General features: G+C 55.9%; 1 protein-coding gene across 3 annotated transcripts; it reads left to right on the forward strand.

Annotated features, from left to right (window-relative positions):
• The first annotated feature begins 560 nt into the window (after positions 1-560).
• DNAJB12 (DnaJ heat shock protein family (Hsp40) member B12) lies at positions 561-18,716 on the forward strand. Of its 3 annotated transcripts, none has more exons than XM_055325718.1 (9): positions 561-774; positions 9,353-9,524; positions 10,274-10,419; positions 11,786-11,971; positions 12,090-12,169; positions 13,221-13,330; positions 14,936-15,108; positions 15,621-15,772; positions 16,853-18,716. In XM_055325718.1, the coding sequence occupies exons 1-8, from the start codon at positions 642-644 to the stop codon at positions 15,740-15,742; spliced, it is 1,122 nt and encodes a 373-aa protein (XP_055181693.1). In that variant the 5' UTR covers positions 561-641; the 3' UTR covers positions 15,743-15,772; positions 16,853-18,716. The 3 variants fall into 3 exon arrangements, with proteins under 3 accessions (XP_055181693.1, XP_055181694.1, XP_055181692.1); XM_055325719.1 differs by having other exon boundaries at positions 15,621-15,766; XM_055325717.1 differs by having other exon boundaries at positions 15,621-15,718.
• The last annotated feature ends 938 nt before the right edge of the window (positions 18,717-19,654 follow it).

Below are 19,654 nucleotides of genomic sequence, written 5' to 3' on the forward strand. Positions count from 1 at the left end.
GTGCGCTCTCTCTCTCTACTAAGAAAATCAAATCTTAAAAAAAAGAAAAAGAAATAAAGTCGTATCTGGAAAACCCGCTCTTTGTCCTGGATTCAGATTTCTGTTAGAATGCCAACTTCTTTTGAGAGATTTTTCTCATCAGCCTACTTAAACTAGCACCTCCCGCTCTCTAGTCCCTTCTTCATTTTCTTCACAGCACCTGTCCCCACCTGAGCATCTCCATCTCCCGCCCCGCCAACCAGAGCGCAAGTTCTAGGAGGGCAGGGCTCCGTTGTGTTCACCACTGCGCACACCCAGCCTGGCAAATGCCTGTTGGACGAAATCGATAAATGACCTTCGGCTCAAGGCCACAGAGTCACTTCCAAGAACGCGCAAGCATATGGTCCACCTTAGGGGCCCCAGCATGACCCAGGATGGTTGGGCACGCACCCGCGGCAATACCTCTCCTAGCCGCGCCCCTCTTAGGAGACATACGGTAGCACTTCCGCCCTCGCTCAACTCTCGCTCAAATCTCGGAAAAGGAGGGGCGAGGGGGTTTGTGTCATCACCCTGCGCCCGCCTGCCCCGCGACGTGCCGGCGGCTGGCGCAGCCCTCCGCTCGCCCGGCCTCCCCCTCCCTGGTTCCGCGCTCTGGTTCCGCCATGGAATCCAACAAGGATGAAGCCGAGCGCTGTATTAGCATCGCCCTCAAGGCCATCCAGAGCAACCAGCCCGACCGGGCGCTCCGCTTCCTGGAGAAGGCGCAGCGGCTGTACCCGACGCCGCGAGTCCGCGGTGAGTGTGAAGAGCCGGAGAGGCAGAGGGGACATTAGAACTGATGGGGGGAATACGGGAACGGACCGAGGGGAGCAGTTGGAGGAGGGGGGAGGGGAGCTAGGCGCGGCTACGCCTGCGCCCTGAGACGCGCGGGGGCCGCTGGGAGGTGTAGTCTTTGATTCCCACGCCTCTCCCGGACGCTGGACACCTGATGACAGGGGCGGCCGCGACTTCAAGTTTCGGGGTGTTTGTGGAACTGTGTGAGATTCAGAGTTCCCGAGGGCGAGGGGCGCCGGCGGGCGAGGGGCGGCGAACTTAACCTGGAAGCCGAGTCGGACTACTTTTCCCAAGGGGCCATTCGGCGGCCCGGGGCCGGTCGGCGGCCGGGGAAATGTTACAGTTTAGCAAAATAAACAGAACTGCTCTGGCGGAGAGAATGGCTTCTGGGGCGGGAGGGGGGGCTCCTGGCCTCCGCACGGCCCGGGAGGGCGTCCTCCTGCCGTCCCTCCCTGGCATGTCTCGGGGCGCGGGCCGGGGAGCACCCCCCCCCCCGAAACTGGAGCCTGCCCTTCCCCCGCCGCCCCTCCAGGACCCTCCTGGACCCTCCGCACCTGCTGCGAGGTGCGGGGCCTCCACCTGGGAGGGACCCGGGAGGTTGTCGCGACCACTCAGCATCTCACGCCACCCAGGAACCCTCTTCTTCGTTAACCCGAGACTTCAGGGAAGCTCTTCGTAATACAAGCCCGGGAGGAGAAACGGGGGGCCCAGGCGCGCCCGGGTGGCTCCGTCGGTTAAGCGGCCGCCTGCAGCCCAGGTCACGGCCCCGGGGTCCTGGGATCGAGCCGCGCTCGGCGGGGAGCCTGCTTCTCCCTCCGCCTCGGCCCCTCCCCGCTCCTGCGCTCTCTTTCAGTCTCTCAAATAAATACAATCTTTTTTTAAAAAAGAGTCCATTATGGGCAGCCCGGGTGGCTCAGCGGTTTAGCACCGCCTTCAGCCCAGGGCCTGAACCTGGAGATCGGGGATCGAGTCCCACGTCAGGCTCCCCGCATGGAGCCTGCTTCTCCCTCTGCCTGTCTCTCTCTCTCTCTCTCTCTCTCTCTCTCTCTCTCTCTCTCTCTCTCTGTCTCTCTCATTAATAAATAAATAAAATCTTAAAAAAAACACAGGGTTCATACCAGCAAGATAGCGTGTAGTAAGACCTGAGGTCAGAAGACCTGGGTTCTTATTCTGACTGCTACCATGTGATCTTCCTGAGCTTGGGTTTCCTTTTTTTTTTTTTTAATATTTTTTTGAATTTTTATTTATTTGTGATAGGCACACAGTGAGAGAGAGAGAGAGGCAGAGACACAGGCAGAGGGAGAAGCAGGCTCCATGCACCGGGAGCCCCACGTGGGATTCGATCCCGGGTCTCCAGGATCGCGCCCTGGGCCAAAGGCAGGCGCCAAACCACTGCGCCACCCAGGGATCCCGAGCTTGGGTTTCCTTATCTGGAAAATTAGAGGGTTGGAGCAGCTAATGTAACAATCATACCATAGGGCCTCTCAGTTTAGAAAGCTCCTTGGAGGGGCACCTGGCTGGACCAGTCCCTACTGCATGCCACTCTTGACCTCCGGGTTGTAAATTCAAGCCCCACAGTTGGTGTAGAGATTACTTTTTAAAAAAATTTTAAATCTTAAAAAAAAAAAAAAAAAAAAAAAAGGAAAGGTCTTTCAAATGCGTCTACTCACTTGAGCCTGCCCTACCAGGGAGGCAGAGCAAAGATCGTTATCTTTGTTCTATAGATGAGGAAATATTTCAGAGGCAAGGGACTTGCCCAGGATTACACAGCTAGAAATTAGAAAGTTCTGTGGCTCTATAAACGTTTAGTAGAAGAATGAAATGAAGGAGCCGTCAGCCTCCTAACCTCCCTTGCCCATATGTGGGATTGAGAAAGGGGAACGTGGGGATCCCTGTGTGACTCAGCAGTTTAGCGCCTGCCCCAAGTGATCCTGGGGTCCTGGAATCGAGTTCCGCATCGGTCTCCCTGTATGGAGCCTGCTTCTCCCTCTGCCCGTGTCTCTGCCCCTCTCTCTCTCTCTGTTTCTCATAAATAAGTAAAATCTTAAAAAGAGAGAGAGAAGGGGGAACACTGGCAGAAGAGGCCACCTGGAACGCTCAAGTTTTCCTCCCTCCTGACTACAGGTTGATCTTTGGCCTATTTGCCTTCTCTTGGAAGGATTTCAGTCTGTATTTGCCAGGATTCTTGAGGTGACCCGCTCAAGGAGCTTCCCTATGAAATAAACCACACCCTGTGAGAGGAGAATGATGGGGTGGGGGCCCTACCAATCTCAGAATCCTGTCTGATTCTGATGCTTCTGGGGTTTCAGGAGCCGGCAGCCAAGAAAGGATGGCAACTGCATGGTCTGCGGAGGTCTTCCTGTCAGCAGCCTCCTGGGCCAGTTTGGGGGCTTGGACTAGTGTCCTTCCTGGGGCTTAAGAAATGGAATTTGCTCAGGCCAAGTAGCCACCTGTATAACTGTCGTATTCCCACTATTCTGGAGAGACTATATGCCTCATGCCTCTCTGTAACCTTCACCTTGTACCATCTGCAGCCCTGTACTGAGCTGACAAGGACCTGGGGTTAATGTAGGCCTGCGATAGAGAAATCTTGGTTTGGGGGGGAAAATATATATATACACACACACACACATACATATGTATGTATATATATGTTAGGTAGTTATTTACACTTGCCGTTTGAGGTTTGAGCTCATTCCAGGTGCTCATTCAATGCAACAGACGTTTTTGTTTGTTTTATTTGCAAAGTCCTCTGCTTGGTGCTAAGTGGTGTGCAGGATTGGTAAGACTTGATCCTTCACTTCAAGGAGCTTACAGTCTAGCGAAGGAGACAGAGTTATAGCAAAAAATAATACCACGGCCAAAGAAAAATTCAGCACGCTGTTAGATGCCGGGGGAATGAAGGATGGACGTGAGAGATCCAGCACCTGCCCTCCATGGGTTCATGGTCTGCCGCTGGAGCAGAGTGCTGGGGATGCAGCTCTGAACTCTGAACTACCAGCAGTCTAGTGAGTGCCCTAGCAGGGACTGAAAAACCGGGGTAGATCGCAGTGAGGGAGAGCTTCAGGGAGGGAGACGGAAGCAGCATTTGAACTGCACTTTGGAGGCAGGGAGCAGACTTGGAGAAGGACAGACTGGGGATGGGAGGTTTGGGGGAGAGGATGGGGTGTGGCAAGATTTGGCAGCTGTGGCGGTGGAATGTGAGTATAGAGAGGATTGAGGCTGGAAAGTAGGCTGGGGCCAGATCGTGGAAATCCCTTCCTGCCGGACCAGGATATTCACTTTATTCTGTGAATAAAGTGAAAATGGTGAAAAGACCATTGAAGATGTTGATAGCAGGAATAAGATAAGGGTGCTGTTCTCAAAAGAGCACAGCGTGAAGGGTTAATGAGAGGGAAGAGAGACTGGAGTCAGCGAGTAGGTCAGGAGATAAGGCATTCCAGGTGAGGGTCAGGTCATCGGAGAGGAGGCACCACACCTTGTGTAAGAGACGTGTGCTGAGGAGAAATGGGGACACAGCCCCCCAGCCCAATGTGACCAGGGAGAAAGCAGAGTTGAGGATGGTGACCGGGAAGAGATGGGGAGAGCGTGAGGTGCCGTGGGTGTCCGAAGGAGCTGTCAGCCCGGAGCTCAGGAGAGAACCAGGTTCCAGCTGAAAGTCTGGGATCGTGGGTTTGAGGGCGCTGGCTGGGGTCACCGTGGGAAGGTGCAGAACCGCGGAGGAGGTTGCTGCAGGCACTGCCCCGGGCGGCATCTGTCCTTAGCCAACAGGCAGAGCCCCGGGCAGCAAGCAACCCGTGAGACGGAAGCAACAGCAAGAAGCCGCGATCCCAGGAGAGGGCAGCAGCCAGGTGGCCATGGAGAGGGTGTCAGGGAGGTGGTGAGCAGCACGGTCAGGCCTCATGGGAGACGGGCAAGTCAAAAAATGAGAGGGCAGGATGGAGAGCACAGGCAGATGGGTCTAGGTGAAGTGGAGGGACAGACAGGAAAGGTCAGGGTGAGAGGGACTTCACAGTGAAAAGGCCATGAGGGGATTTCAGACTTTCCCGCAGGAGGTGGGACCGAGGGCCGGACCCTTACACTGTCGGGTAGGAGCAGGGCCTAAGCGGGGAAGTCCTAGGGCAGGGCTAGTGGGGCCAGTCCGTCCCTGTCTGGGAGTTTCTGCCCAGCACCTGGCAGCCCACTGCGCTTTGCTTTTGCCTGAGGCTCAGCAACAGTGGTGGAAAACACCAGGGTTTTCAGGGGGCCGATGAGAACATCCTCAGTTTCCCCAGCCCACAGAGAGAGGGTCAGCCTGGGTGTTCTTGCAGCTCAGGCTGTCTCAGGGTCCTGGTGACGTCAGGAAGGCCCGAGCTGGACAGGCCAGTGTGTCGGGGAGGGACGTTTGGTTGCCAGGGGATCCTGCTTTCAGGGTGTTGGAGTGAGAGGTGGCAGGCTGTCCGTGCGGGTCGTCCAGTCCGTCAGCCTTCCTGAGCACACTGTGCACTCAGCCGTCCCATTCACCGAATCTTATTTACGCCTCAAAGCCACCCCGTGAGGGCATGGGTCATGCCTTCACTGACGAGTTCCATACGTGGCTAATTGGCAAAGGAGCCTGACTGTCCATCTCTGCTCCGAGGCTCTTGCCCTCCGCGGGCCTTCCTTTCCCGACTCCCTTAGAGCACCACAGGTACATAGAGAGGGCCTGGAAACGAACAGGAACAGGTAACGCTTAACGTTTGCTGAGTGTTGGGCTAAGTCCTTTATATGCATTTGCTTACTTACTCCTTCAGCGCTCTGGAGGGAGATACAGTTGTACGTGAAGACGCTAAATCAGCTTGTCCAAGACGACCTTGCTAGCAAGCGGCCGGGCCAGCTCTGACCCCGGGCACTCTCACCCTCCAGTCTGGGTTTGAGGAGGGGCCACCGCTGGTGGCTCTGGCCTTAGAGATGGTCTCGTCTCTGCTTCAGCTGCCACCTCCCCCACTGCAGCTCTCATTTCTTCCACCAAGTTCCTGTCTTTTTAGATGTCTGCCAGCGTTACTGCAAGGGGGCAGGGGCAGGATTTGAACCCAGCCTTGTCTGTCTCGCTCCAGAGTCCAGTTAAGCTGTTCTGTGTCATACTCTTTTGTGACATTTGCCTGCCAGCCACTTGCCATAAGGGACGTAACAGTGAGTCAGGATGAGACAGTCACGTCCCACAGGTCTGGCAGAGGGGTGTCCAGGCCATGAGACAGACCTACTTGACAGCAACCAGAAATCTTGATTTGCCAACTCAAGCAGAAACCTTCTGCATGACCCAGACCACATTCATTCCCCTTTGGGTTCCCGTTCTGCAGTGTAAGGAAATTAGAGTGGCTGACTCCATGTAACTACCCTGAAGCTTCCAGAATGTTCCATGAGAAGTACTAGAGCGAGTCCCTCTAATCTCCTGGCTGATGCTCCAGTGTATCTGTAGCAGTTGAATGGATGGTCCTTAGGGTATAAGGGTCCAGCTCAGCCTGGACCACTGAGGCTTCCAGAGAAACTGAAATAAACTAGTCCTCTAAAAGCCCACCAAAGGGCGTCTGGAGGGCTCAGTCAATGAAGTGTCTGCCTTCGGCTCAGGTCATGATCCTGGGGTCCTGGGATGGAGCCCCAAGTCAGGCTCCCTGTTCAGTGGGAAGCCTGCTTCTCCCTCTCCCTCTGCTACTGCCCCTACTTGTGCTCTTGCTCTCTTTCTCTGTCAAATAAATAAATAAATAAATACAATCTTTATTTATTTATTTTTAAGATTTTATTTATTTGTTAATGAGAGGCAGAGAGAGAGAGAGAGAGGCAGAGACACAGGCAGAGGGAGAAGCAGGCTCCATGCAGGGAGCCTGATGAGGGACTCGATCCCAGGACTCCAGGATCAGGCCCTGGGCTGAAGGCGGAGCTAAACCACTGAGCCCCCCCGAGCTGCCCCAAATAAAATCTTTAAAATAAGAAAATCAATCAATCAAATAAAAGGCTCCCAAACCCAGCAAACCAGCTCTTCCCTCTGTCCCATCTTTATCAACATCTCTTCATCTTTTGTTTTCTTCTTTGACCATTCCCTCAGTGCCTGGCATGAGCCTGGCATCTGGGACAGCCTGAAATCTCATGGTGACATTTGGGTCCAGAGCCTGCTGAGGGCTGACCCTTAGCCTTCGCAAGCCCTGGAGCCCCCTAGCCCCACCTGCTCGGGTCACCTCCCCATCAGCCAGTTCATCAGCGTGTGTCCTAATATCAGTAGCTACTCATTTTGCACTTTCACTCTGTGTCTGTGCCAGGTACTCACCTGTGGGTCTCGTTTCATCCTCATACACCCCATCACCCATTACTGAGGTTCAGACAGATTTTATATTTTTTATCGGCCAGGGCTGAACTGCTAGGAAGTGAGTGAGCTGAGATTTGAACCCAGGTCTTTCTAAATTGAACTCCTCTTCTCTATTTGGAATGACGCCGCTGGAAGGGGTCCCCCATGCCAGATGCCAGACTTAGGCAGTCCGGGATAGCATAATGGACATCCAGGCATTACGTCCTGCCTGCCCAGCTTGTGCAGCCCTGCGCCAGCAGATCAAACATCCAGCCCTTTTTTTACCGTGGGGATGGTGGTAGTAAAACCTCCCTCTCAGGCCACTGTCTGGATTAAATGAACTAGTACACACGGAGCACTGTGTCCAGGCCTGCCTAACTATGGTGAGCAGAGCACCCATTATGATCACTCCTCCCAGCCTGTACTCTTCGGGTTTGCTACAGAGGCCTCTGCCTCCCTCACGCAAGGCAAGCTTGATTGTCCGCTCCTTTCCCAGTGAGATCCCGTGAACTTGCTGCACCTAGGACAGCAGTGGCTCAGGGCACAGTGCCACTTGAGTCTCCGTGTTCTGCTCCCAGCAAGCCCTGCTCCTGGCCTGCTGTGTGAGCCCCAGGTATGTTGCTTTAGAGGGTGTCCACCACCCACCCAGGGCCTTGAGCCCAGCAGGCTCCTGGCGTGTTGGAAAGAAACCAGGGACCAGCCAGGGGCACTGCTGTCCTCCCTCAGTACAGTGTCCAGGGTTCTTGCTGTAGTCCAGGTGCCTGGCTTCCCAGGGCACCGTACCCCAGGCACACCTAGGGTTTCCAGAACTGGTTTTGTGCCTGGAATAAATGGACACAGGGAACCTTTGCCAGAGATTTGCGCTCTTCCTGATTGGCAGGAACCACAGGCTTAGGTTTGAGTAACTGGGACGCTATCTGAGGGTAACAGCCAATGTCCTGTGTAGACTCTGAACATTAAAGTAGGGTGTTTGACGTGGGCAGCCACTTGAAAAATGTAAAGAAGAGCAAGTAATGGAAAAGATCTTTATCCTGAGTCTCCTACCATCTCCCGCTCCCTGGGGCAGACGCATTGCCTCCATTCCCCTTCACAGCTAAGTGAAAACTGCCAGGAGGCCTTTCCTGCCAATCCCAGCTGAAACACATGGTCCTGCTAAGTGGGGTCCCCACTGAGATGGGCAGAGTGCTTTGGCCATCTCAACACTTAACAAAGGCTGTTAAACACACTACTCTGGGATTTTTATTTTATTTTATTATAAGATTTATTTATTTACTCAGAGAGACACAGAGAGAGAGGCAGAGACACAGGCAGAGGGAGAAGCAGGCTCCATGCAGGGAGCCTGATGTGGGACTCGATCCTGGAGCCTGGGATCACACCCTGAGCCGAAGGTAGACGCTCAACCACTGAGCCACCCAGGTGTTCCCAACTCTGGGATTTTTAAAACCTGAAGGATTGATAGTATGTTTTTATGCAGAGTTTTAAAGTAACCCATATCCAGGGGCGCATGACTGGCTAAGTTGGTAGAGTGTGCAACTCTTGATCTAGGGGTTGTAAGTTCGAGCCCTACATTAGATGTACAGATTATTTTGAAATAAAACCTTAGGGGTGCCTGGGTGGCTCAGTTGATTAAATGTCTACCTTCGGCTTAGGTCATGACCCCAGGGTCCTGTGTGGGGATCCGGGCATCTGGCATGGGGAGCCCCTACCAGCACAGTCGTCCCAAATAGAGGAGTTCAATTTAGAAAGACCTGGGTTCAGATCTCAGCTCACTCACTTCCTAGCAGTACAGCCCTGGCTGATAAAAAAAAAAAATCTGTCTGAACCTCAGTAATGGGTGATGGGGTGTATGAGGACGAAATGAAACCCAGGGTGAGCACCTGGCCCAGAAACTGAATGTGGATCGAGCCCTGCATTGGTGGGGAGTCTGCTTTTCATTCTCCTTCTGAGTTCTCTCAAATAAATAAAATCCTAAAAAGAAAAAAAAGATTTAAACTAACCCATACCCTGACAACTCCTAAGACATGTGGAGCAGGCAACTATCCCACTGGCACCCCACTTCCCCACTCTGGCCCAGGTCCAAGTCAGGGAGGGAGCTAGTGGCTTTGCTGGGAGAAGAGGCAGGTGGGATGCGGGGGTGGGGTGGGGGAGTCCTGGCCTCTCCCAGGACCAGGCGGCCCCCTCGGCTATGGCCCGTGGCCTTGTTGGAGCAGGAGCCCTGAGTGCTTTGCTTGCCTTGCACAGCCCTGATCGAGTCCCTCAACCAGAAGCCACAGTCTGCCAGTGACCATCCCTCACCCACAGACACAACCCACAGGAAAGCTGGTGGGACCGACACCCCCTCGGCCAACGGAGAAGCTGGAGGAGGAGAGAGCACCAAAGGCTACACCGCAGAGCAAGTAGCAGCAGTGAAAAGGTAGAGGGGCTGGAGCCTGGTGCTGTTGGGAAGTTTTCAGATCCAGAGAAGGCTTCCTGCAGCCTGTCCCCCACTCACTCTGCCTGTAGTCTGGATGGGCCCTGGGAGAGTCCTGAGGATGGAGGAGGTCCAGCCGGGCAGGCTCACCAGGCCCGGGAATGCAGTGTGGGAATCGGGCCTGTGTGGGCCCCTCCCGCCAAGACAACCCACAGCAGAGGCTGGAAATGCTGACTCCGCCGCTGGCTTCCTCTGCTGCTGGCCCGGCGAGGCCCAGCCTCTTTACACAGCCCTGTTTATCAGAGATAGCGCTTGGGCTCCCCTTCCAGCCTCTCCCCCGCCCCTAACAAAGACCCTTTCAGACCAGAGCTGTGGAGCACAGAATGGAGCCAAGAGACAATTAGCCCTCCAGGGCGTGGGCCAGCTCTGCACGGACATTGACCGTCCTTCTGAGGTGGCCTCTGGCGAGGATGCTGTTGGCAGGGGGAAGTGGTTCCTGGCCTGAAACACAGCAGCCGCCCCCTCTGAAATCCGAAACGTATTCCAGGTGTTTCCACTGGGCCCTACCCAGCTCCCCATCCCAGATGGAGCTTTCCAAGGCTCCCCCGTCCCTGAGGCCTGACAGCTCACCTAGAGGAGCCGTCAACCGTGCCCTGCTGGCCGCCTGAGCCTGCTCAGAGCTGTGTGCCCACACTGCACGGCCCTCGCCCCCTCTCACCTCACGGTCCTGGTCCGTCTACCCCCTCCCCCAGGGTCAAGCAGTGTAAAGATTACTATGAGATCCTGGGGGTGAGCAGAGGGGCCTCCGACGAGGACCTGAAGAAGGCCTACCGCAAGCTGGCCCTCAAGTTCCACCCGGACAAGAACCATGCGCCCGGGGCCACTGAGGCTTTCAAAGGTGAGCCAGCCTTCGTTTCCTGCCAGAGAATTTTTTTTTTTTTTATCTCTTGCCCTTGAGAAGGAATAAGGGTCCCAGACAACTTTTCCAGGAAGTGGCCTTGGACCCAAGTCCCCTGGGCTCAGGAGCAGCCGCCTAGAAAGAAAGTCCTAGCAGTCACCTCCAGCCTACAGAGTCTGTCAGAGCTCACATAGGACCACCCCTGCCTCCCCTTCCTCCACATCCCCCAGGAATTACGGGAGGGGAGCTGAGCAAGAGAGGACCACTCGCTTCTCCAAGGTCACGTAATTGTAGACCGGAAACAGGCCTCCTGACTCGCATGCATGCCCCCATCTTGGGATCTGGGTAGCAGTTTCCCTGTGCTGAGGGGCCAGGTAGCCTCAGGTCAGTGGCCTCATGGTCACCAGCAGCCACAGCCAGTCCTGTACCACACACACACACTCACACACAACACACACTCACATGAGGTGGTGACCACAGCCAAGAAAGGAGCCTGTGACAGAGCAGATGGCAGCGCTGACCCCTACGACCTGGGGTGCTGTATCCCCAGGCCCCCCCAAGTTACTCCATAGCAGGCTGCTTAGGTTTGGTCCTGCAGACGTCATCCCACTGCTGCCTGTCAGCCAGCCCCAGACAGAGAAGGTGAATAGGACTAGGTAGGCAAGGTGGCCATGGCTGATGTTGCTCCAGCCCCGACTTCTGCCTGCAGCCTGCACAACAGGCACAGAGAGGCCAGATCTAGCCCTGGGGCCTTGTCAGAATGGCCAGAGGAGGGGGGATCTCCTTACTCTCAAGGGTTGCAGGTTGCAGATTCAGCTTTGACCCACTTCTCTGAGAGAGTGAGCTGCTTGAGGAGGGCCTGGAGCTGGGTCCTTGAAGCACAGGTCTCCTACCTGGGGAGCTCTAATGGGGAGACCCTGGAGCCAAGCCAAGGAACAGCAGCTGAGACCTGGACCAGGGAGGAGAGGGCTCGTCAGGCCCTACTACATTCTGTGGGGCAGAATGTGGAGAAGTTTTGACTAGAACTTGGCGATTTGGCCCTTCTAGGCAATTGCTCGAGGAGTAACTAAGATAAAGCCCATAAAGGACCTGGGGTATAGAAAAGGGTGGGTCATCGTCATGAGATGGAGAGCAGGAGCCTGAGTGTTAATCCTCCACCCGGCCCAGACTGCCTCGATCCCCTCAGGTATTCCTGCCTGCCCCCCTCTCTACATGGGCCCAACAGCCAAACCTCCCCCTGGTCCCAAGGACTCCCACTTCCTAAAGCACCACTTGAGTACCTGAAGGAAGGGAGCTCTTGGCTGCCGAAGCCTCCACCTGCATGCCCTGTGTCTTCAAGCTTGGCTGACTTACACCTCTTTTCTAGCCATTGGCACAGCATATGCAGTACTTAGTAACCCAGAGAAAAGGAAGCAATATGACCAGTTTGGTGATGACAAGAGCCAGGCAGCCCGACATGGCCATGGACATGGGGACTTCCACCGTGGCTTTGAGGCTGACATCTCCCCGGAGGACCTCTTCAACATGTTCTTTGGCGGTGGCTTCCCGTCTAGTAAGTACCCTGCCGTCCCCACAGCCAGGCCCCCCGGGGGGTGATGGTGGAAGACTGGATGCCGGCCATTCCCTTCCCTGGCAGCCCCGCCCCCTGACTCAGTCCCTCTGACCTCCAGGTAACGTCCACGTCTACAGCAACGGCCGCATGCGCTATACCTACCAGCAAAGGCAGGACCGCAGGGAGAACCAGGGTGATGTGAGTGAGGAAGGCACTGGGGAAAGCAGGGGAGGGCGCCAGGCCCCACCCAGGGTGCAGGGCCTGAAAGGAGAATGACATCCCCAGCTGGCCATTCTTGGGGTGGGAGGCAGTGTCCCCACAGTTCTCAGCCAAGGAGCCATCATTGGGCAACCCCTTGCCATTCAGCTGAGCGACACCAGAGGGAGCCACACTCCACAGTGCCGCCCAGAAGGAGTGGGGAATTGATGGCCTCTGTTAGGGAACGTCCTGCAGAAGCTTCTCCACCTACAGACAGGTTTGTGTGAGAATGGCCTTTGTGGTCCACTGGTCCATAAGGCCACACTGACATTTTCCAAGCAATGGGAAGTGAAAGAATTGTAAAGGATGACAAAGGTTGACTCTTCTTGTTTCTTTCCAGTACTCTTTGAAAATATATACAAAACCTATAACCAGACAGTACTTCAAAAGCATTTTGAATGCCACAAGTTAAAGAACAGCTAACTGACCAACATTAAAATTCTGTGGACGATTTCAGAGCATTTAAAATTGTGGCAGGCAGAGGGATACTCCTCTGCTCTGTCAGCGTGGCCTCAGGTTTTTATTTATTCGTTTGTTTAAAACCGTGTGTGTATGTGTATTGAACATACAGAAGAGTTTTTTAAATCACAAATTATCACCCAATGCACAAATTTGTTTTTATTTACGATTTTTTAACTGACTATTTTTAAATTGGTATATAGTGAAAACAGTCTTCCAGCCCTGCCTGCCAGTCTCCTGGAGGCAGCCACTTTTGCTCATGTTTTTGGTATTCTCTGACAGTAAACACCTGCCTACATGGCATCCTCTTCCTGTATTTAATACCAGTTGCCATTTTGTTTTCATCTGGAGGAACTGGCAGGTGGAGGAGTTTCTGTATTTTGAGGGGCCCATGGGAGGGAGGAGGAGAGAGTAGCATCATGGCCTATTTGTGTGGCAGCTGCCTCCTGCTGCCCCGGGCTCCTTCGTGCCAGGGAAGCTGGGTGATTGTGGCTGACGCTGGCCTTGGGTGACCAGTGGCTCTTCCCTCCAGGGCGGGCTGGGGGTGTTTGTTCAGCTGATGCCCATCCTCATCCTGATCCTCGTGTCGGCTCTCAGCCAGCTCATGGTCTCCAGCCCCCCGTACAGCCTGAGCCCAAGGCCGTGAGTACTTGCAGCTAGGGACGGGGCTAGGGTGGTGGGTGGACAGGGACTTGGGATTCTCAGCCCCCATCAGAGGCCTTCCTTCCTATCCTATGGGTCCTTAATCACAATTCAGATATCTGACTTGGAATCAAGAACATACACTTTCCCTGTTCAGCATAGGTTCTTGATCTTTTAGGATCAGTCCACTAAAATGCGATGGAAACTGCAGATCTTTTCCCTTGAACATTGCACATGCACACAATTTTGCACATAATTTCACAGGCTTCATGGCCACCCCCCCACCCCCTTGAGGGGTGACCTTATCTGCTGACCTTGAGGTAAGAACCTCTGCTCTTAAGTTCTGGTTGGGGGCCTAGAGGCCATGGAGAGAATAGAGGCTCTAGACTCAGACAAAGCAGAGGTAGCTTTGCATCCCAGCTCAACTATTAACTAAGCAGCTGTGTGATCCTGGACAAGTTACACAACTTCTCTGAGCTTGAGTTCCCCATCTATGCAATGGGAATAACGGCATCTATCTGCTTGTGAAAATTCATTGAATAATATACATAAAATGCCAGGCTCAGGGCACCTGGCTGGCTCATTCAGTGGAGCATGCAACTCTTGATCTCGGGGTCTTGAGTTCAAGCCCCACTTTGGGCATAGAGATTACTTTAAAATAAATAAAATTTTTTGTTAAACAACACCGGGTTTGTTAGAAATACTCAACAGTATTTGTTGAATGGATGTATGGTCTCAGCTGCCAGTAGTGTGCAACTAGGGCAAATTATTTCGCCTTTCAAGGTATCAGCTCCCCTCACGTATTTCCAGCACCTGGCATACCCTAGCGGGCGCTCAGCTCCTATTGGGGGGAGCTCTCTGCTCCCCAGACCACCCGGCCCTTCCCGGGAGCCTGGCAGCCTTCCTCTCGGCCAGCAGGGAGCAGAGTCAGGCTTCCAGAGCCACACTGGCCGCTGAGCTCTCTGGCCTGTTGCCAGCCCTTTGCTGTGCAGCTGGAGGCAGCAGCAGAGGGCAGGTAGCGGCTGCTCCTCCCCCCACCCCCCAGCACTGCCTTCCGTCTGCTGCGTGTCCAGGCTCTTCCACAGCCTGCAGAGCCTGTAGTTGGAGCTGGAAGGTGGGACCAAGAGCTGGAAGGCCACAACTCCTTGGAATCCTTCTGTTGTGTTGTTCCTAAGCCTCTTAACTCCAGACTGGGGGTTCCTGGGTAGGCAGGCAGGCCCCGGGCAGCAATCGACTTAGGGGAGGAATGCGGACATGGAGGCAGAGAGAGCCCAGCTCACACCCCTGATCAGAGGCAGAGCCCAGCCTCCCCTCCTGCGCCGACCAGGGCCTCTCACAAAGGGGCTTCTCCCCACAGGCAGCATGGTAAGCAGATGGCCTGGGGAAGGGGTGGCCGTAGTCTGCACCACCTGGCGTGGGGGGGGGCACCTGCAGTTCCTGCAGACCCTCATTTTGGGTGTTGTGCAAGTTCCTGCTCTAGTTGCGAAGGAAGCAAGTCCTCCTGTGGCCTGTGCTATACCTCCCGTTGGGGGGACCTGTCATTCTTAGAGCCGCCCTGCACCTGGGGACCTGTGCCCACTTTGTGCCTGATGTGTTTCCGGCCAGGTCAGTGGGCCACGTCCACAGGCGGATCACTGACCACCTGAATGTCGTCTACTACGTGGCAGACAGCTTCTCTAAGGAGTACACAGGCTCCAGCCTCAAAACAGTTGAACGGAACGTGGAAGACGATTATATCGCCAACCTCCGAAACAACTGCTGGAAGGAGAAGCAGCAAAGTGAGTGTGTGGGTGTCGCGGGACAGAGCCTGAGAGCAGGAGGAGAGAGCCCTGCTCACGGGGATTTGTGGGGCCCAGCGCCTGGCGCTGCTGTGTACCAGCCACCTCCCAGTCAGAAGAGGGACCCCACCCTGCTTCCCTGGGGCTGGGAGCCAGGGGCCACCTGGAGGTTTCCTCCAGGTTCCCGTGAATCACTGCTATCAGCCTGAGTCTGGCTGCCAGAGGTGAGTATGTCGAGACAGATTGGAGCACGTGTCCTGGCCACCTAGGGATCAGGCGTCCAGCTCTATCTGTGGGACCCTAGGGCGGTTGAGCCAGGATGGCAGGGTCTTGCCCTCTCACAAGTTGGGACCATAAACTTTGCTGTCCAGGGTCTTTCCTGAAGGGAGGCCAGCTCTGCCCCAGCTCCAGGGCCTGTGACAGGCTTTCTCCCACGCCCACGGGCTGGCAGGTGCTCCAGTGGCCTGTGGGAGATACCAGGCGCACCCTAACTCTGCCCCATTGCTTTGCAGAGGAAGGCTTGCTGTACCGGGCCCGCTACTTCGGTGACACAGATATGTACCACAAAGCACAGCGGATGGGCACCCCGAGCTGTAGCCGACTGTCAGAGGTGCAGGCCTCCCTGCATGGATAGTCCTGGGCCGGCCACGCCACCGAGGTCCAAGTATGAGCCAGGGCCTCCTCTGCCCTGCAACTCCTGGCAGCTCCGGCCCTGGTCATAAGGCAGAGAAGGGTGGGAGGGAGAGAGGGAAACAGCCTGTTGATGACGGCACAGACTGCTTGTCCCCAGCCTGACCTCCAGCCTGCAGAGCTGGGGCAGCTCTAGGGTGCGCTCAGAAACCAAGGTCTGTTTCGGGCCTCCAGTGCTACTGTCTACGCCACCTCCAAGCCCCTGGCCCTGGGAATGTGGGGTGCCCAAGAACCAGGCAGAAGGGGCAACTCAAGGCCACTGCTGAGGGCCATGCGTGCTTCCCTGGTCTCATCCAGCCACCAAGTCACCACGGCCCTTCCCCAGGTACAACAGACTGGTGTCTGTGCTCTGCTGTTGAGGCCACCAAGGATTACTGGTCCCAAGATAGCCCCCCCACACACACTCCCCACCGGACATCAGGAAGTGAGAATAGGGGGGCCAAGGTCCCGTCCTCTTCTCGGCCCTTCTAGGCAGGAGGAAATGGAACAAGGTTGGAAGGGCAGCCCCACAGTGGGTCGGGGAGGGAGCCAGCGGCCTGGGAGCAGGAGAGGCGGTGTCCCCTGACCACTTGCCCTCTGCTGGAATCAGGGACTCTGTCAAGTGCCAGTGCACCTGGCAGCCTGGAAGCCCGGGCATCGCACCTGTGGTCCAAGGAAGAGAACGGATGTCATGAGTTTAGGGTTGAACACAGAGCTTTTAGTATGGGGAGGGGGTGGTGGTGTGCAGGTCGCTGGTAGCAGGCTCCCGCCGCCTCTACCCCTGCATGTGGGTCGCAGCTCCGCTCTCAGCACGTGCCGGCCGGGAGAGACTGGGCCGCCCCGGGCGCGTAGGCAGAGCCGGTCAAGTTCTCCTGTCGGTACCTGCCCATCCATCCTGTGCCTGTGGCCCCCTCGGCCAGGGTCCGCCCGCCAGCGCCCCCAGGGCGACGCAGTGCAGGAGGGAGACAGGCTGGGGCTGGGGCGGGCAGGACGCAGCCGGGAGGCCGGGTTGCGTAGGCTGAGCTAGAGGCCCGGGGCCGCGACTGCCCAGCTAACTGTTCACTCTCCTCCCCAGACCATGAAATCCCTGGAGAATTTTTGGTGACATGCACTGAGCCAAGGTGATGGACTGTATATTTAAGGAAAGACATAAAAAGAAAAAAAAAATTAAAATGGAATTGGAGGCCGAACGCTGCACCGCTGCCCTCTCTCTCACCCGGTAAATGCCGAGAGCTCTTAGGACAGGAAAACCTGCCGGGGCTGCTTCCCTTCCTCAGGGCTGGCCGGGCTGGCCGAGGCAGCCTCCACTCGGCTCTCTCCTAGGATACGGAAACCATGGCAACGGAAGTAGAATGTGAAACTTGGAGCTACGTCTGTGGAAAGGGCTGGGGGAGGGGGCGCCCAACTGCCTTCCTCCCCGCCCGCCGGAGCCACCACCAGTCACCTCTCCACGGAAGCCCGTCAGAGGCGTTGGCCGAGGATGGGAGGAGGAGGAACGAGAACTCTCCATAGAATGTAATTTATAGAGCATGGATACGTGTATATATATATATCTATTTATATGTAAATAGCATATATAAAGATATATATATATAGTCTACTTTTTAAACTCTGCAGGGATTTGGTTAAGTTGTTTAGATGATTTCTTCCCTGTTCTAGAAAACGAGGCCTGTCTGAGGAAGGTAACTTGGTCCCTCAAAGGCTAGACGTTGGCCATAGCAGACAGCCCGAAGGGAAGTCGGGTCGTAGCTTTCAACGTTCCCCTAACCCCAGCCTGCTTTTGATGGCGGCGGTAATCATGATAGCCTAAGTCTGTAGGGAACTCAGAGGTGCCAGGTTTCTGACGAAGCTGGAGGGGAGCCGACTTTCAGGGGAGAAAGTGCCCCTAGGGCCAGGCCCCCCGTCAGTATCCAGTCGTGGTAGAGGCCCCGGGTTGCCCACGGCGTGAGACCACCCACCGCAGCCCTGGTCAGCTCAGGTGGGCTCTGGGTCCCGGAGCCCAGGAGCCTTCTGCGCACCCCGCCACAGAGGACAAGGTTAGGGAGGGGGCCTGAGTGCTGCCCAGCCACCTGCCCCCCCTCAGTCCCAAAGTGGGTTTTGCCTTATAGATGCCACAGGGCACAGCTCCGCGTTGTTGCCACTGGTTTTTCCCAAGTCAGGCACCAAGGACTCCAGACGGTTCTTCCTCCAAGAGCCAGCCGGGTGGTGCCCAAGACCCTGGGGCAGCAGCCGCCTCCCAAAGAAAGTCGAGGCCCGTGGGCACCTCTGTCTCCGCCCTCCATGAACATGATGCCACCCGGCCTTCTGTTGCACTTTGGACAAAGGCTACACCTTGCGAAGGGTTTTCTTACACTCACCTGGAAGTGAGGATTTTTCTCACAACAGCAGTTGCTGCCAGGGGAAGGGAGGGAAGTTTTATTTATTCCCACAGTTTCTACTGGGCCTTTTGGAATTACCGTTTCTCCCAAATTTTCCTCTGGCAGCGGGTGTCACTGAGCCTGCCATCTTCCAAAGCCTTACTTCCCCAAGCTGCCAGCCAGGAGGTGATAACCATCCTCCCAGAGTATCTCTTGGCTCTTTTTTTTTTCTTTTTTTTATAATCTCCCCCCCGCACCCCCAAAGAATAAGATTCTTGCTGGGAAAGGAAGCTTGGTAAAGAAATGTCAGATGTGATCTTTGAACGCGATCCTACCCTGTGATGCAGCAGCCACCCCGGGCCAGAGAGATGAGAAGAGCTGGACGTGGGCGAGAGCGCCCCACCCGTGGTGGCTCTGGTGCTCTGCCCCCACCATCCCTACCATCTGGTCTTGGTAGATGTCCCTAGGTGGGCTGACCCATGTGCAATAAGAACATAGATCCTAAAGGATCCCCCGAGAAGCTGTATTTCTTGAATTAGAATTCTAAAATTGTACATCTATAAATATATGTTTATTATGTGATTGGCCTTGGTGGGTCTGCATTGAGCAAGGGGGCTGAGGTGGCGGGGTACAAACACCCGTTCCTACTGATGGCCACGTAGGTCCCCAGGGAGGTTCCAAGGCTGACTCCAGGCACAGGGTGAGGGGCTCAGGCTGGAATCCTGGGGTCCCTGGTAACCCCACCACCACCACCGTCCCTGCTTCCTCTCTCCATCCCTGCTGGGAGCTAGAGCCCACTCCGGATCCAGAGCAAGGGGAAAGTTCGAGTTCCTTTCCATCTCTGGCTGCACAGCCTTCCCAGGCACACTCCCCGCACCGCCCCATGGCCCGCCCCCCGCCCTCCGGAGGGTCGGAAAAGTTAGAAACTGTGGCAGCCTCGCAGAGCTTTCTGTGAATGGAGCCGCAGATCTGCCGGGCCTCCCGGAGACAGGGCCCTGCAGCCTGACTGGTGGCCCGAGGCCCCTCCCGCTGCCGCCGCAGCCAAAGGCAGGCGGGCCGCCCGGTGGTGCCACTGCAGCTGGGCGCTCATTGGCCGCCCCGCCGGGTCACCGCGGCCCGGCCTGCGAGCCACCACTTGTTAGCCGCAGTTGGCAGAGGTGTCGCCAGCCGCCCTCGGCCCTCCCGGCAGCCCGCCAAGCCACGGGCGGGACAGACTGTCCAACTGTTGGCTACAAAAAACAGCCTCTGACAAGTGTCCCCACCCACGGTCAGGTGGCCGGCCGGGCCGCCTCATCCATCCAGGTTCTGCGGATCACCGGCTTATCTCCTGGTGCCAGGCTGGCCCCGGTGCCCGGAAGGGGACTGCGCTGTGCGGCCCAGCTGTAACCGCGTCCTGGCCCCAAGGTCCCCGGGGCACAGCCGGCGGCGTCTCGGGCTGGCACCCGGGCTGCGGCACCAGGACTCCGGTGAAGAGACTGTGGACACAGCGTCGCTTCTGGAGCAACTGGGGACCCCTACCA

Source organism: Nyctereutes procyonoides, unplaced genomic scaffold (assembly GCF_905146905.1).
Source record: "Nyctereutes procyonoides isolate TBG_1078 unplaced genomic scaffold, NYPRO_anot_genome, whole genome shotgun sequence".
Classification (NCBI taxonomy): Eukaryota; Metazoa; Chordata; class Mammalia; order Carnivora; family Canidae; genus Nyctereutes; species Nyctereutes procyonoides.